Source organism: Dermacentor silvarum, chromosome 3 (genome assembly GCF_013339745.2).
Source record: "Dermacentor silvarum isolate Dsil-2018 chromosome 3, BIME_Dsil_1.4, whole genome shotgun sequence".
In the NCBI taxonomy this organism is placed as follows: Eukaryota; Metazoa; Arthropoda; class Arachnida; order Ixodida; family Ixodidae; genus Dermacentor; species Dermacentor silvarum.
Genome location: NC_051156.1, coordinates 195,333,545 through 195,351,437, shown reverse-complemented (window position 1 = coordinate 195,351,437; position 17,893 = coordinate 195,333,545). Strand labels below are relative to the sequence as shown.

Here is a 17,893-nt window from a genome sequence, read left to right as displayed (position 1 = left end):
CAATGCAACTCAATAGCAAATGTACTGTATCGGCTCAGACAGCAATGCTTCGGTCCCAATTCTTGGAGCGTTCGATCGGTGCGCCGCGCTGAGCAAAGAAAGTGTTTCAGTCTAGCGGTGAGGTTTAGGAGACTCTCTGCTCATGCGCAAGGCCAGCAACGCGTGCACACGCAACCCATTTAACTTTTAGTACAGCTTATAGAAACATGGCAACTACATATTTAGCATTGATTGATTTACAGGGAGCCAATCGACCACTCTAAGGGGTGTTTTTTACACCGTACACGTGCCATACAGAGTTTTTTATTGCGATGGCAATTATATGGACCCACCAAGCGGATTACTGCCGTCGGCGTCGCCGTGAGGTTCCGTATAAAGTCCAACAGCGATAAACTCGTCGCCGCGCGCCATATGCTGTATGTGCGAGTGAAAGCGTGCGAGGGACGCGCGCTTTCACGGAGAGCGAACGCACGGCGGAGAGCAAAAACGACGTCTCCGGTCGTGCGAAAGGTCGTAGGGGGATGGGAGGGAGGGAGGGGAGGCGACGTTTAGCTGCTGCATATCTCGCGACCGGGCGCAAGGGGAACTGGCGACTCAATCTCCCACGCGAAAAGAGGAAAGCAGAAAGGCAGCGCGGGAGGGAAGGTGCGCGGCATCTATTCTGCCAGGAACTGCGTACTTTGCGTGGCTGAGGGTTGTCGCGCGCACCGTATCTTGAAAGCGATCTACACACGGCTCTGACCTTTGTATGCGCTGTGCATTCGCCGCTCAGTTTCCGCTGAAGCGATAAACACGAAGCTTCGCTCACTGGTCCTGCCGTGTGCTTGCTCACGCCGTTTTGACAGTGCTTGTCTGCGGTTATCGATTGTGGTCTATTCATGGTTCCTTGAGCGCGCTGACACCATGCTTGTTAATTCAGTTAGTAAGCGAATGTGTCCAAGTTTAGGCAGCCCATAAAACTACTATCCTTACTCCGTATACTCTACTAGTAAATTTGCCATCGCCATTGATGCCTCGCCTATCGGGCGAAACTGCGATTTTTTTTCAAGATGTTGAAAATGTTTTACACTTGGTTACAATATTAGGCAGTGGCGCACCGACGGGGGGGGGGGGGGGGTTCGGGTGTTGTAACCCCCCCCTCCCCCCCCCCCGCGTCCAGCCCAACCAGTCCAACGTGTACGTTCAGTGCTTTGTTCACATTGTCATTAATTACAATTCAGGAGGCGGCTTGCGGTCGAATTTTCCTGATTAACAAAAACACTATCACTGCCTTGTATTTATTCGTTCCCTCTTAAATTATTAAATTGTTTAAACTACATTGAGTAAAACGCTGAAGAAATAAACATCGTCATCATTCTTGGTGTCATTATATTATTATAATTATTAGGCATTGTATTTGCTGTTGGATATGCAATTTACTTGCTTTAGCCAGAGGATCCTCTGGCTAAAGCAAGGAAATTTCATGTTATGCAACGTGCTTTCCCCCCCCCCCCCCCGCACACACAAATTCACCCCCCCCCCCCCTGGCAGAGATCCTGTGTGCGCTACTGATATTAGCCATTTGATTGACTGGTTAAGCTCTGCGCCACCAGGTGGCTGGACCATGCAGACCGATCAGGCCGCTCACGTACGTGGCTTTAGTTTACGCCTCCCTCCATACGTCAAAACGCGCAGCTCGATTGCGGTTGCTCGAATACCGGACACGCTCGGCGCTGCGACAGAGAGCTCGCAACGCACGCTGCTTGGATAGCCGGCGCGCGTGCCATCGACGGCCCGGCTGCTAGCAGATAGGTTGAAGAGGCTTCGCGCTGGCTCCAAGACAACCGGAAGTAGACGACACGACGTCACATCATGACGCAGAGCCAAGGAACGCAGAGTTCAGCCCCGATCGCTCGGCGAACGAGTTGAGGAGAAAAAGCATGGCTATGGAGGAGGGTAACTTGTAACTGTCCATAGCTCTCTTAATATGAGACGCTTCACACAAATTGGGGTGCGAATGTTTTACTGTAGCTCATGACGCAGAGCCAAGGAACGCCGAGTTCAGCCCCGATCGCTCGGCGAACGAGTTGAGGAGAAAAAGCATGGCTATGGAGGAGGGTAACTTGTAACTGTCCATAGCTCTCTTAATATGAGACGCTTCACACAAATTGGGGTGCGAATGTTTACCCTACGCGTCTACAAAATTTGTCCGAACTGTTTCAGGGACCCTTTAAACAAATCAAATCGCCGTTTTGTTCACGCATGCACTGAAGTAATTGGAGCGCCCGTGTATTTCGTCGCACACTTTGGGAATGAATGTCTCGAAACTGATGTCATCCTGAAAATTCGTTTCAGGAGGATACAGGCTGCAATTCGTAAGTTGCAATATGTGCCGTAAAGTAACTAGTGAATTTGTAATTAGTTGATTGTGCATTTTGATTTCTCCCACAAGTAATGTCTACACCTTTGAGTAATCCATCTCGAGGACTAGAATTGTGCTATCTGCCACAGATGATTTTTCAAAATTCCATATGATATTAAAGCATGGATGACGGTTTAGCTCCGGCAGGGTCCTTGCTTTGGCTAAGCACGAATTATTCTGCACTAGCACCGTTAACCCTAGTTTTGCCTATAGTGTCTTGGCTTATCTTGGCTATGTGCCACTCGGTCTGTGCTAGTCTCTAATGAAGATCTTTGAAGCCAACTTGGGTTATTGGGTATGTACCAGTAGGCATGGGCCGCTACTCGATGAACGTATTTGACCAATCGCGGCAAACTCTTCGGCAGTTTCCTCGCCCGTCGAGCCCTCATAGCTTGAACGTTGGCGTCTACTCGGCGTGTCGCTGTTCGGGAGTTCCGTTAGCCCGCGAGTTTCTCGTGGCTTCGCCATCAGTGTCGACACGGTGCTCCCTCTGTGCAGGAGTTTCACTTGCAAGTTTTACGACATTTTCTCAACTTGTCTGCTTCCATTAGCTTCTCTCGTTTAGCTACAATGTCAGTATCAGTCGACGCACGCTCAGGTTGTCATTTAAGCCGTAGCTGTGCGCACCGTCGAGCACGGCGCTCCGCGTCGACCAACCCCGATGGACCCGCTGCCTCATCCATGGCCCATCTCCGAAGAACTGCGACACGAATTGTTCTGATGAGCTGCAACACTATCTGTGAGACGAGGAGAACGGCGCGCTGCGCTTCGCCTGACCGGCCGCAACTTTAGCCGCAACTGCGGCCAAGCGCGTCTTACTATTGGGTGCAGCTGTCGCGGCGCGCGCGCTCTGAATGCCTGCACCGTGCGAAGCGGGAGTGCCTCATTGGCTGCAGATGGTTACCCTCCTCCAACGCATGACGTAGCTACTCCTTGCCTCCTCTGCACCACGCGGCGCTGCTGTTGGATCTGAATCTGCATGATTGCGCAGCGCACGGACAGACACACAACGGCTTTTCGCCGGATTTGGAAATCCTAGCGCTGGCGCACTTAAAGACAAAACAAAAAAGCACTTGGTACAACATACAGCATGGCATAACATGACGCATGTGTGTACGTGCGCAATTACCTGGCGGTTTCATTAGCACTACCGCCCCGTGGTCGTGCGCCTCGGACTCGTTTACGGCGCGTCGGATGATGTGCGGCTCATCTTCGGTAGAGACCACCGTCTCGGGCTCTTCTGTGGCCTCCAGACCGGCGGCGCTTCCGACGTTGGCTGTGAAAAAGGCGCATGCGTAACACAGTGGCGCACCGACGGGGGGGGATTCGGGGCTTGTACCCCCCCCCCCCCCCCTGAGGCCGACTTAACCCCCCCTTTTGTTTAACCCCTTTTATTTCCTTACACATTTGAGTGCTGCAACTAAGATGTAAGACGCGCAATCATCTGCACACTCGCAAAAAGCGAATTTTTTTTTACAATTGCCCGTGAAGAAATCGAAATTAGTGCTGTTTAGATGATATTGGCAAACTGTCAACCCCCCCCCCCCCCCCCTGGCAGAGATCCTGGGTGCGCTACTGGCGTAACACAAGCTTATGTCATGGCCTTTAGATATGGCGAACGCTCGCGCTTGATAACGCGCCTGTAATGGCGGCAAGCAAAAAAAAGGAAAAGCACTTGTGTAGTTTGCGCCTTGTCGCCCTTGTCTGGTGCGTCCTATCGTGTTGTTAGACCCCTGTCACACTGCTTATGTAATGTCATTTGCAGTAAATGACATTCATACCGAATGTCAGTACGGTTGCGTTTCCAGTCTACACGGGTAAACAAAATGGCAATCACAATTTATTTATTTATTCCTGACAGGCGCCGAAGAGCATTGCGTGAGGGGGGGGGGGAGGCATATTGATAAAAGACAGTACAAAATAATTGATGGCAATGTTTATCGGCAGGCTGCTATGATAACGAAACCTTACAAATCGTGCTGCTTGTTTACTTATTTGCACTTTACTGTTAGCGATACAATATGGTAAACATTGGATGGTTATTTGAAAATATATTACATTTCGTTTTAACTTATCGATTTTGTAATCTTTTGCAAATCCCCTGTCGTCGAGATTGCACAAGTCGCACGTGAATCAGTTCTGGAAACTCATTCAAAGGGCAAATTCCATTAGCTGTGAATGTTATTTGCTATATATATGCCCGTGTAGAAGCAACAAAAATCGCATTAACATATAATCTCATTCGCTGAGAATGACATTACACACGCCGTGTGACAGGGGTATTACTCTGTTCTACTCGGCGCATTAAAAGATGAACGAGCACCAGCTGGCCCAATGTCTCGCGTTTAATCAACGTCTGTTCATTCAGCAACATTGTAGGCCAGTTTTCACACATCAGCCATGCTTTTTGTCTACAGATCACAGCCTTATGCCATTTACGGGTGTAAGGGTGTGATTTGCAGACCAACTTCCACCCTCAAGGACCCTTAAGTGTGGTAAATCGGCTTACAGTGTAATATGGGAACGCTGTGTAATACATTTATTTGTCTAATATTCATGCTGGCTCCTTCAGTTGTTCTTGCGAAGTCATTTTTGACGCTTTCGTCTTCATACATTTCAAAGAAACTGTAGTTTTCTAAACACGGCAAGGCATTAATACGTGTCTGCGCTAATGCGCAATCAAAGCGAATCGCTGCACTTATAACGCGAAGTTGCATGTGAAAGTTATCGATTTGCAACGTCACAAAGCCGTTTGAAGCCGGAAGGACGGGGTTAAGGCTAATCAATGCACTGCTCATCATTGTCCCATGCTGGCTAAACCGTCACATCTGCAGTTTCCGTAGACATTATAGCGCAGCAGCTCCTTCTAGTAATTTTTTTGTTTGAAACTCTGTGTCCTAAACAGCTTTCGACCTTCTGATATTACGAGCAGTTTGAAATGCAGCTACCTATAGTGAAGTAATGATGATTTCGGTCAAATATTACTGCACTGTGCTTCGAAGAGCGCTCATATATAGACCACACTCGCATTTGCGCCACCCACGCTAACAAATGTGTGGTAACTTAGAGAGAAGGTTATACTAAATTTAGCGAGTTTTAGTCACCTTAACGACAACTTTGCCTTTTTTTTTTATAGCCTTAGCGACCTTTTTGTGTCTTCGACAGTAACGTAAATATCCAGTAAGTTGTCCAGGTGAAATTACTCCAGGGACGTTTCCTGAGCTCAGTACCCCGCCATTTTATCCCAAGGAGTATTTGTGAGCCGTCATTTGTGGCTACTTCCAGAGCTCGTTAGCGAGCCATCTCATCATCATCATCATCATCATCATCAGCCATTCATGTCCACTGCAGGACGAAGGCCTCTTCCTGTGATCTCCACTTACCCCTGTCTTGCGCTAGATGATTCCAACTTGCGCCTGCAAATTTCCTAACTTCATCACCCCACCTAGTTCTCTGCCATCCTCGACTGCGCTTCCCTTCTCTTGGTATCCATTCTGTAACTCTAATGGTCCACCGGTTATCTATCCTACGCATTACATGGCTTGTCCAGCTCCATTTCTTCCGCTTAATGTCAACTATATAATATGGGCTAACCCCGTTTGTTCTCTGATCCAGACCGCTCTCTTCCTGTCTCTTAACGCTCGGCCTAACATTTTTCGTTCCATCGCTCTTTGTGCGGTCCTTAACTTGTTCTCGAGCTTCTTTGTTAACCACCAAGTTTCTGCCCCATATGTTAGCACCGGTAGAATGCAATGATTGTACACTTTTCTTTTTCAACGATAGTGGTAAGCTACCAGTCATGGTTTGGCAATGCCTGCCATATGCACTTCAACCCAATTTTATTCTCCTGTAAATATTTTTCTCATGATCAGGGTCCCCTGTTAGTAATTGACCTAGATAAACGTACTCCTTTACAGACTCTAGAGGCTGACTGGCGATCCTGAATTCTTCCCTTGCCAGGCTACTGAGCATTATTTTTGTATTCTGCATATTAATCTTCAACCCCACTCTTACACTTTCTCGGTTAAGGTCCTCAATCACTTGTCGTAATTCGTGCCCGTTATTGCTGAATAGGACAATGCCATCTGCAAATCGGAGGTTACTGAGGTATTCGCCGTTAATCCTCATTCCTAAGCCTTCCCAGGTTAACAGCTTGGATACTTCTTCTAAGCATGCAGTGAATAGCATTGGAGAGATTGTGTCTCCTTGCCTGACCCCTTTCTTGATAGATATCTTTCTACTTGTGGAAAACCAAAGTTGCTGTGCAATCCTTGTAGATATTTGCTCAGATATTCACATATGCCTCCTGTACTCCTTGATTACGCAATGCCTCGATGACTGCTGGTATCTCTACTGACTCAAATGCTTTTTCATAATCTATGAAAGCCATATAGAGAGGTTTATTGTACTCCACAGATTTCTCTATTACCTGATTTATGACATGGATATGATCCATCATAGAATATCCCTTCCTGAAGCCAGCCTGTTCTCTTTGTTGGTTGAAGTCAAGTGTTGCCCTGATTCTATTTTAAATTACCTTGGTGAATATTTTATACAATACTGAAATAAAGCTAATGGGTCTATAATTCTTCAATTCTTTAACGTCTCTCTTCTTATGGATGAGTATAATGTTGGCGTTCTTCCAGCTTTCTGGTACACTTGAAGTCTTGAGGCATTGTGTATTAAGGGCCGCAAGCTTTTCAAGTATCATATCTCCTCCATCCTTGATTAAATCGACTGTTATTCCATCTTCTCCAGCAGCTTTTCCACTGGTCATGTCTTTGAAGGCCCTTCTAAATTCATCGCTAGTTATAGAATGGGCTTCTGTATCCTATTCATCACTACTTCGAATGAAAGTAGCTTGGCTGCTCTGGATATTGTATAAGTCAGTATAGAATTCTTCCGCTATTTTTACTATGACATCGAAATTGCTGATGATATTACCCTGCTTATCTTTCAGTGCATACATTTTGCCTTGTCCTATGCCAAGTTTTCCTTTCACTGATTTCATGCTGCGTCCATATTTTATTGCTTCCTCAAGCTTTTCCACGCTATAATTTCGGATATCCCTTACGTTCTTCTTATTGATCAATTTCGACAGTTCAGCGAATTCTATCTGATCTCTCGAGTTTGACACTTTCATGTATTGCCGTTTCTTTATTAGGTCCTTTGTTACTTGGGAGAGCTTACCTACTAGTTGCCTTGGTGCCTTAGCTCCCACTTCAATTGCTGCTTCTGAGATCAGCCTAGTTGCGGTTTCATTCATTACCTCTATGTTGTCTTCATCTTCCTGTTCTAAAGCTGCATATTTGTTTGCGAGCACCAGCCTGAATTGGTCTGATTTTATCCTTACTGCGTCTAGGTTGGCCTGTTTCTTCTTGACTAATTTTATTCTTTCTCTCTTCAAATTGAGGGAAATCCTAGACCTTACTAACCTATGGTCTGGGTTGCATCTAGGTTGCATCAAAGTTGTTTGTCCATAGGCAGAACATATTCTTGAGATATGATATTCTTTTACAAAATTGGAGGTTCACATCCACGTTGAAACAGTGAACTTGCTACCGCAGGAGGTAATTTAAAGCTGTACGTAGCTTCGAAATAATAAAAAAAGGAATACTTAACAATTAAAACGTAAACGCGACAAAATGTCTAGCAAGTCATCATCACCCTCACTTAGAGACTTTACGCTGAATTATCCGGGTGACATTGTCCAAAGAAAAGAAGTCAGAAACACTTATGGAGGAAGGAAACAAAAACTAGGAGAAAGCGTCACGTTACACATTTTAGGCCTAACGATAACATACACAAACGAAAGGCTCGTGGGAAATAGGCCCTCACCACGTGATAGGCAAGCAGTAAGCGATATAAATCGAGCACGCGGAAGGTGGTGGGAAGAGTAAAGCGGATGACGAAGGAACGATCATGACAGGGCGCCCTTTTTAAAAGCTACCATGAACCGAAAAATGCCTTGAAAGGTATGGCAACCTTGGAAGGCCGGGCGAGCGAGCAAAAATGGCCCAGAAAGAGGGAGTGGTGGGGTCAGGAGTGGTTGCCTCCGGGGCTAATAGGTGCTGTCCAAAACTCAACGTGTATGACGCTTTCGGCTCTCGCAATCGCATCCGGCGCATTATACCTGCAAAAACATAGCCTTTAAGACCTACATTTTAAGTTCAGAGACCACACACCCATGGGCCCTGGATTTGGACACCAGATGTGTCATGACGTCATGCTCCCTCTAGGCTTTCTCGTGTCCCCGTGTCAACACCCATGCCCCCTACATAATTAGAGTATTTCGAGATCAGTTACCGTTGATGAACATGAAGAGGTTGGATCCGATTAGAAAGAACACCAGCAGGCCGGCGACGGCGAAGAACAGTGGCGGTGTGCAGCTGCAGGTACGGACAGAGCCACATATTAAGAAAAAATTGGTCCGACCAGCTAATAATAAGCGCATGATCTAGCTTTACTTTCTTCATGTGTTGGCTTACTAAAAGTCCATCACCAAAACTGCTGAGACGACGGTGAGCTGGCGCTTGAGCGCCTTTGACGTGTAGCATCTCGATTACTTCTTCAAAACTTGGCGCGTCTCATAAGCTAGTGCAGGCATGTAGGCCTCCCAGATCTCCGCTGTGGAGCAACGTGCTGCATTGTGGCTTTCGGAGGCGTTATCTCATCTTGACAATACGAGGGCAAAATTTTAGATGTCTTGATACGAAATATAATATTATCGTAAAATATACGCGAGTTTCTGGCGGTAGGTAGAACTTATTTGAACAGTACACCTCACTAAAGTGCACAGAACACTGCACCTATTTGTACCCTGAGTAATGTTGATCTTGTTATGAGAGGTACTTAAGCTCGAGAACAAAAGTAACATGTATACTTACAATTTCACTGTTTCACGAAAGGGTCAGAGACATACACTATCAGTGTACATCCGCTACTGTGCGACGCTCTAACACGGCTCTGAACTGGTACATATGCTTACCTTTCTCTTCAGTGACGATTATGGACGCCTGTGACGTGTACTCGCCCTCTAAAAAAATAAAACCCAATTAGGGCACGTACGTAAGATAGACCTCGTCGTTAACTTTAGGAGTGAAGCGCGTAAAGTCGCTCGGGCGTCGTCTGATGGTGTTTTTTACTGCGAAGCTGTTTACCTCTAGCCCCCGTATACATTTCCAGCATGCGCTCCCAGAGGGGGTATCACGGGCTGCTTGCGTAAAATCCCTATATAAGAAAAGTACCGCCATCCTTTGATCAACGCCGCTTTGCTCTCTCCTGTATCTCCGATTGGACGATGATAGCGCGCGCTTTGACTTCTTTATATTTTGTTTTTTTCCGCCTCAGAGCCATGTTCAAAGTACCTCTGCGCAGCCGCAGTAGCCATGTTCAAAGTACCTCTGCGCCGCAGCAGTCTCCGGCGGCGGCGGCGGCGCGCGCCCGGCCTGAAAGTTTCAACGTGGACTTTCTAGGGCCGCCACCGTCGACTTGCTTTCGCAAGCAAAAAATAAAGAAAAAAGCAAGCGCTTTAGGAGAGGAGACGACGGAGGAAAGCGTAGATGGCGGTACTTTTCTTATATAGGGACTTTATGCTTGTGTCCGTATCATATGGACAGGAATGGAGGCGATTGTGCACGTGGCCTGCGCTTCTGTAGTTATAGCGTCACGCGCGTTCGTGGGGAGAGGGGAAACAGTGTGGCGACAGCGCTGCAGCAATGAAGACGGGTAGGGGGAGGAGGGTAAAGAGTGGCAACAGCGCCTGTGCACGTGGCATGCGCTTCTGTGGCTGTAACGTCACGCGCGTTCGTGGGGAGAGGTGAAAACAGTGTGGCGACAGCGCTGCAGCAATGGATAGGGGTAGGAGGAGGGGGTAAAGAGTGGCGACAGCGCTTGTGCACGTGGCCTGCGCTTCTATGGCTGTAACGTCACGCGCGTACGCGGGGAGAGGGGGAAAGAGTGTGGCAACAGCACTGTAGCAATGGAGACGGGTAGGGAGACAGTAAAGAGTGGCGACGGCGCATGTGCGCGTGTCCTGCGCTTCGGTAGTTATAACGTCACGCGCGTTCGTATAGGGAGAGGGAAACAGTGTGGCGACAGCGCTGTAGCAGTGGAGACGGGTAGGGGGAGAGGGCTAAAGAGTGGCGACGGCGCCTGTGCACGTGGCCTGCGGTTCTGTGGCTGTAACGTCACGCGCGTTGGATGTGCCGGCGCGGCTCCAGCAGCGGTTGCGACAGGTGCATGGGTAGTGCAAGTGCCCGCGGCGGCGCTCAATTGTGTTGGCGTAGTGTGGTACCGTATGAAAAAAAAATGTATGATTTCATAATGTATGCAGCTCATGTATGCATCTTAAACAGCTTCTCTTGTAATGGACCCCATACAAATGTTGCGGCCCCACGAATCTTTTTCGTTAGACTAAACATTTTATAAAGGCTGTGAGCGTAGCGGACGTGACATTTTCGCAGAAGAGTTGTAAGACGAGGCGGACATAGTGCTTGACTGCTATTGTCGTAAGTTTGAAAAGACAATTTAACATTTTTTTTCATAATGGTTATAATTACTAGAACCTTGGGAACGGTTGTTTATATGGCAAACTTGGAGACAGATACATTTTAAGGCGCCCTTTCTCTAAACATTCTGAAAATCGCACCTAATTCGAGACATTCATAAACTAATGGCAACTCGCAATATAGGCCTTATCGAAACTGGAGCGTCAGAAAGGCAGCCTCGCACTTATGTCAGGTTGAAATGGCATGTGACGAAGTGTGAAGTAGTGTGGGACGAAGCTCGAATGACAGAACGTGGCAGCAGCTACTGCTAATTAAGCGGCTCGCTCATACATGTGAGATGACTCGCCGTTGTGCCTGGCAAGCATGCATATGCCATGACGTGCCGTAATTCAAACTTCGTCGCGCGCACTTCGTCACGGAGCGTTTCCCTCTGACGTAATAGCGGGGCTACCGTTATAGCGCTCCAGACGCACTCGATACCGATATTACCTGTACTGATCGTTGAAATTTGACCATGATTATCTCAAACTAAGAGCGCTTTCTAGAAAAAAGAATTTAATGTGGGTGCTAAAACGTGATGGCATTGAAATTGTAGCCCCACGGTTCCAATAAAAAGGGTAATCACCGAATTATAATGATGGCCCGAATAACCGAGTTTGTTCATTCGTTTTCTCAAGTTCGCACGTCAATACCATCAAAGTATGCCCGCCTAGCCTTACAATTCCTAAGCGATAGCGCAACGTGCGCTACGCTCATGGACTTCTTATTTTAAAACTGTATACATTAAAAAAAAAAAAGCTGCATATGCGGTACTCGTTACCCCACTATATTCATTGTATAGAGGTTGAATTCTGTGGACATATATAGTTTAGGTGCTCTTCGTGCACCGTTTATGCAGCCGGATATTGTGTTGGCCGTTTCATATGTATATAAACGTTCATTTATAGGGTGCTTGTTTTTTTATTGTTTTTTTTTTTTACTATACGGATTTTTTTTTTTTTTTTTTAGATCGCTTGTGACATATAGCACAGTTCTAATTCTTGAACTGGATTACTTGATGAGACGGACATTACTTGCAGTGACATCAAAGTGTGTCATTGCGTAGTTAACAAAACTGCGCTGATTATTTTGTTATCCAATTACGTTAATGCATATATTGCGGTTTACGAATTGTATAGCCGTTGAGTTCGCGAGGCCGTATGCACTTCGAGCAAATTCTCATTGCGACACCAGTTTGGAAATATTCATTTACCAAATGTGCGACGAAATGCGTTGGCATTCCAGTTACCTTTGTGCCTTAATGCATAAAACGGCGTTTTGTTAAATAATGTAAGCGGAACAGCAGTGCATCTTTCGTAAGTTTGACAGCGCATATATCTCGAAACTGGTGCAGTCCTCAGGGAATGGTACATATGATGGTGCGTATGATGGCCGCTGTTAAGAGGATGGCTTCCATCCGCCACCAGGGCCATGAGTGGCGCTGGCTAACACTCCCAGGGATAGATCTAGCACACTTACACAAATACCGAAGAAAGTGGATGTTACAGCATCCTATACACATAATACAAAAGGTGAATGTTCGGCTCCCACCGGCGGCAAGTTGTTATTTCATCAATTTCCGAATTATTTTGTACATTTCATCGAAAACCACACCTAATTGCCCAGTGCGTTTCTCGGCTTCGTCGTCTGTTGACTTCACGTGCTTGTGTCCAGCACAAAACCTGTACGTAAGCACATTGCGGAGTCCACCACCACGACCGCGCGACCATGCTATATAAGCATCACTTAAAGATACTGAACTTATATTTTCGTGTTCTCAACAGGATCAAATGTCCGTCGCGTCCAAATACAGAGAGCTGGGCTGCCCTAGAGAAAAACCTCTGAACAACATTCCATCCAAGTAGTTGGTATAACTGTTACACCAACTACAACCCCTTCAGACACTCATTATGATCGGCTCTCGATACATGCGTGAAACATGCATAATTTTACGCCAGGGTGCTTGAGACCCCACTGAAAGCAAATCAAGGTGGTTGAATGACTCTGAGCATTTTATGATGAGTCATCCTGATTACAGAGTAACTAAATATTTGAATATTGTAAAGTCAGTCATGGTACGTTTCATCACCAAAAGGATTGAATCACGCGCTCGAATTACATGCACAAGTTATCTATTGACCACAAGGAATATATCTTTCAAGAAAGAAATATATATATATATATATATTGCGTTTGCTACCGCCGTGCCCGTAAAAACGTCACGTAAAACACGGTAGTGACGTCACCAAACCCGTACTCTCGAACGATACATATCACTCAGAAATAAAATGAAAGAATATAGGTTAGCAGAACGTTCAGTTTACCCTAAGCTTAATGTATGTGCTCTGTTCCTTGCTACCACTGGAGAGAAATGACAGAAATAGGGCCGCGTCCACGAATGTGCATGGACGCCTCTGAAGGGGGTAAAAAGAAAACGCTTTCGAGTTCTGCAGCTCGCTACGGCAAATTCGGTTGCCGTGAATCGTGGGTCCAACTTAGCTGGCGAAGAATGAAAAAAAGAAATACAGCTAATACTGGGATGACATAAACCGAAATCATGTGAGCACAGTGACGATGTGGTGCCAACATAGCTCACCTTCATCGGCGGCCGTGATCGCAGGCACATTCATGGCGGCGGCGGTCTGATCAGCATCTGAAGACAGGAATGCACGTGGATGTTGAATGTTGGAGGGCTCAGGTTGTTGAAAGGCATGCATGAGACACGGACGCAAGAACAAAATGAACTAGAAAGATTGTTCGTGTCGTCCTTTCTGTTCCTACTTGTGTCGGTGTTTGCAAGCCTTCCTTTCAGTAAGATGAGGCATGTCTGTTGTCAAAAGATGTTTGACCAAACCCGATCACCTATACTTATATCGACCGGTCTCCAATGCTTATTATTTTCGAGCGGTGTTTTCTCGAATAACACGTACAGTGAAGGGGCCGGCGCCTCCTGCCCAATACGATATTAATGTCTAACGCATTGTATAATTAGTTGGCCAAATATGCGCTAACTGTAACTACGCGCAAATAACGGTGGTTAAGTTAAGGAAGCGAATGGTGGCAGTCGAAAAAAATTATGGCGCGAGATGTGCTGTTAGCCCTGACTGTACTAACATGCCCAACAGCCAAGCACGTCAAGCGTCGGTCATTAGGTCCTTTTGGATCTCCGCAATGTCTTTCGCGGAAAACCGAGGTAACCGCAGTGCGAATATTACCTGGAAATGTGGCACTTCGCTCGTTCTTGACTTTCTCGATAACATGGCAGATAACTGTTCAGCCCCTCATTTCTCGAGAGAAAAAAAAAAAAAGTATATTCTCCGCGCTTACCCATAGCTGGCACCGGATGATCCGAAACGGCTGAAGACCAGAGAGCAAACTTCTTCTTCTACCTTTTGTAGCGCTCGTGTAGATGTAGTGCCTCGAGCCGGCTTTCCACGTCGTCGACATTCTTGAGTGAGGACATTTTTTATCATAAATGGAAAGGACACGCGCTTCTCTCGAAACCAGTTTGAAACCGGTTTCGGTTTCAATGACGATGTAGTGCGTTGATGACACCCCACCTAGCTTCGGCGGAAATATGAGCCATCTACGCCCGTAACAATAATATTTTGGTGACAAAAAAATCGTCCATGCATATCATGTGTTGTCGTCGTCATGATCAGCCTATTTATCATTGTAGTGTCCAACCTATCATGTATATGCTGGAGGAAATTTTTAGCTGTTAATAGTTGAATAAAGCAATTACTAATTAATTATTTGTTATATCAATTAAGTTCTAACTCAACCTTTATTTCGATTATATTTTCGCACAAGTGTACTGGCTATGGCCAGAAATAATGGTGCACAATTTGTTGCCATATTATTTTATGTGGAACTGTGTTTTGGAATTACAGGGTTAATCGCGCTTCAGGGCAACGTCTTCAGAGCTTACTCCTGTTCTGCCTTAACCACAAATAACTACACTATATTGCGAATTTATTATTCTATGCCTCAACCGACTTCTCCCATGCATGCAAATTTTCTAAACTTATCTCACCACCTAGTCCCCTGCCATCCTCGACTGTTTTCCTTCCCACTGCCCGCATGTTGTTGATCTAATCGGTTGGCACTTATCTGCTTAACGCAGTGAGGATGACGCTTACGATCCTCAACCATGGCACGTACCCACATCGTGGGATACGCCAATAAAGCGGGTGGCAGGGGACAACATAAAAAAAGAAGACTTTACGGAGAGGGGGAAACATGAACCGGGGCGTACCAACTATTTCGCGAGTGCGGAGGCAAACCGCAAACGATTTGATCTCTCTCTCTCTCTCTATATATATATATATATATATCCCCGTCAACAAACGCCTAAGGTGTCCTTACCTATCGCCGAAGAGACGCGAAGGTGAAAGCCTTGTAAAGCCTAGTGTAATTCATGTTAATGGACCTTAATCCTCCTTCGACTTTAATTCACCTTAATCCACCCTAATCCTCCTTATTTGACCTTAATCCACCTTAATACACCCTAATCTGCCTTAATTTACTCTAAATCCTCCTTAATCGACCTTAAATCACCTCAATCCACTTAATCCTCCTTAGTTAAATCACCAATCAATCATTAATTAACTTTGCTAATCCGTCACGTGCTTTTTTCTGTACTTCACAACACTAGTTTGAAACGGAGATCTAAGGATTTGGCCTTAAAAACTTCGTTTACTGGTTGGCGCCGAACGTCACATCCTTTAAAGGAAGTTCACCGACCCCGGCATAAAACACCTTCTTGTTAAACCAGAAAAGGTGAGAAAAATACCAAGAAAATAAATAGTAGATGTAACGAGGGAGAGTACGAAAAAAGTTCATGCAGAGTTCACCAATGGGAGACTGAAAAACGCGAGTGAAGTCACAAAGAAAAAGAACACAAAGGTCCATTTCAGGGTCCATTCAGTCAGCAAAGGCTAGCGAGGAGCCACGTGATGGTGATATATTTCACGTGACGTGGCGAAATATATGACCGCGTCACGATCGGAACTGAGCCCAAAAGGACAACCAACGTCGGTCATGTCTACGTTCGCACCGCCCTCTCTATGTCGGCGTTCCAACCAGTTTGCGTGCCTAGTTTCCTGCCGCTCTCCCGGGGCGGCGGCAACGTCGCGCGTGTATATAACAGAGGTTTGCTAAGCCGCACCGGCGTCATACACATCCATTGTAAACACAGAGGCAAGAGAAGCAGTTGAGGCAAGCAATGGACGCGTCATCACGTGATCAAACATGGGAGCGCCCACGGGATCCCCGCGAAAAGGGTTAATAATCGCTATCACGTTCTCCTCTCACTGTTTCCAGCATGCTTCCAGTGAACTACACCCTCCCGCAGATCAAAAAAATTCTGATAAAAATGTTCCACAGCGTTTTCTGCGTTACCACTGCATTGGAAATTGCCCAGTAAGATTTCCATTGCACTAAAAAACGGGTATCATAAACGTTGGATGTCAGTCCCTTTTAAGCAAACTGAAGCAGAAAGTTTACAAATCTGAACTCTATACAAAGACCATATATAGTAGTACTGTAAATTGAATATGTTAGAGCATCTAAAGTGGACAAATTTGGTATACGAGTTGTACATGAAACCGTTACTATACTTACCAGGGTTTTACAATGGTCCAACTAGCAATACATCAATTTTGTCTACTTTATATGTCTTCTTTTTGTCTCAATGTAGGTGCAGCTTGCATAAATATGCTAGTTTTTAATTGTTGAGCTAGAGTCGTAAACGTGTTGCTTGTTTTTTTTTTTGCAATATCAAAAAAGAATAATAAAGATGTGTAGAAAATTTACGGCTCCAATAAAAAAAAAAAAAAAAAAAAAAAAAAACGCTTAGCCTTGCACTCGGCTGCGCAACGCTAGAAACAGCGAAGCTGCGCGATTGTAGCCCAGCATTTTCTGAAAGTGCACACAAACTTTTCATCTTATTACTCATGATGATTATAATTTCTTTTCGCGCGTCTTGGACTTACGGCCGTCACTGCGCATTGCATAGCGCAGCTTGCAACACCGACACCGCGTTCCAGGAGACCCGCTCCGTGAATGGGTCTCTCTCTCGCTCTCATAGCGCGCAGAACCTCTTCACCTCGCAGAGCACGAGCGTACGAACGTGCCAGCTGTGGACGAAGACGGCGATGCTCAAACACAATCACATGGTTCGCATAAATGTGCGCTCAGCAGGCGCTCCTTCCTTTCAAAAAGACAATGAGTAATGCACCATATGATTTGTTTATGTTATTGGGACTGTAATCCTTATGGAGAAGCCGAATGATCGACAGACATGCCGAGCCACCACGCTCGACAAGGTCAGTCTTTCCAAGAAGAGGCTGCTCAAGTGCGGAGTGTGGTTGCACGGCCGCTGGATAAAAAAAAGGTGATCAGTAGTAAAGTTATGCTGGTCTTAGAAAGTAGATGAGAAAGATACAAAAGGAATGCGGCAACTAGCTATAATTTTAAAGTCCAGGTCCGGTTACTAGAAACCCAAGACCAGCACAACAGCAGTCCAGGATAATATTAACTGAAACACATATGCACATTTATGATTTTGGGATGGATATGTTGGAAGTGGAAGCAGTCATGGGATTTGTTAAGAAGACGCGGCTTTATTACTGCTCGTCTTGAATTTCACAATTGCATTTAAAAAGTTAATAAGGGAATATTCCGAATATCTAGATTTTGAGATTTCTCATGCATGTAAATTCTACCTTTTTCACAAATCTAGCTATGTCACGATAACTAATGATTTTCTCATATCTGCTCAAGAAAAAGAAATGCTTACCAACCTTGGTTATCTTCTAACTTTATCATCAGTGCCCTTTGAAGCAACATACTGGTTGTTCTGAGAGTGCCGTGGAACATGATGAAATGATACGCGCAACGCTCACTTGCAGGTTATATGGGGACATCAGCTCGCTCCATA

General features: G+C 45.8%; 1 protein-coding gene across 1 annotated transcript in view; it reads right to left on the bottom strand.

Annotated features, from left to right (window-relative positions):
- The window catches only part of LOC125944420 (uncharacterized), a 96,511-nt gene extending 82,844 nt beyond the window's left edge, over positions 1–13,667 (bottom strand). The window contains exons 1-4 of the mRNA XM_049664888.1: positions 13,547–13,667; positions 9,289–9,295; positions 8,708–8,790; positions 3,531–3,677 (exon numbers count right to left, since the gene is read on the bottom strand). Coding sequence (XP_049520845.1) covers positions 3,531–3,677; positions 8,708–8,790; positions 9,289–9,295; positions 13,547–13,667 — 358 coding nt within the window. The remainder of the gene's footprint in view (positions 1–3,530; positions 3,678–8,707; positions 8,791–9,288; positions 9,296–13,546) is intronic.
- Between the last annotated feature and the right edge of the window lie 4,226 nt (positions 13,668–17,893).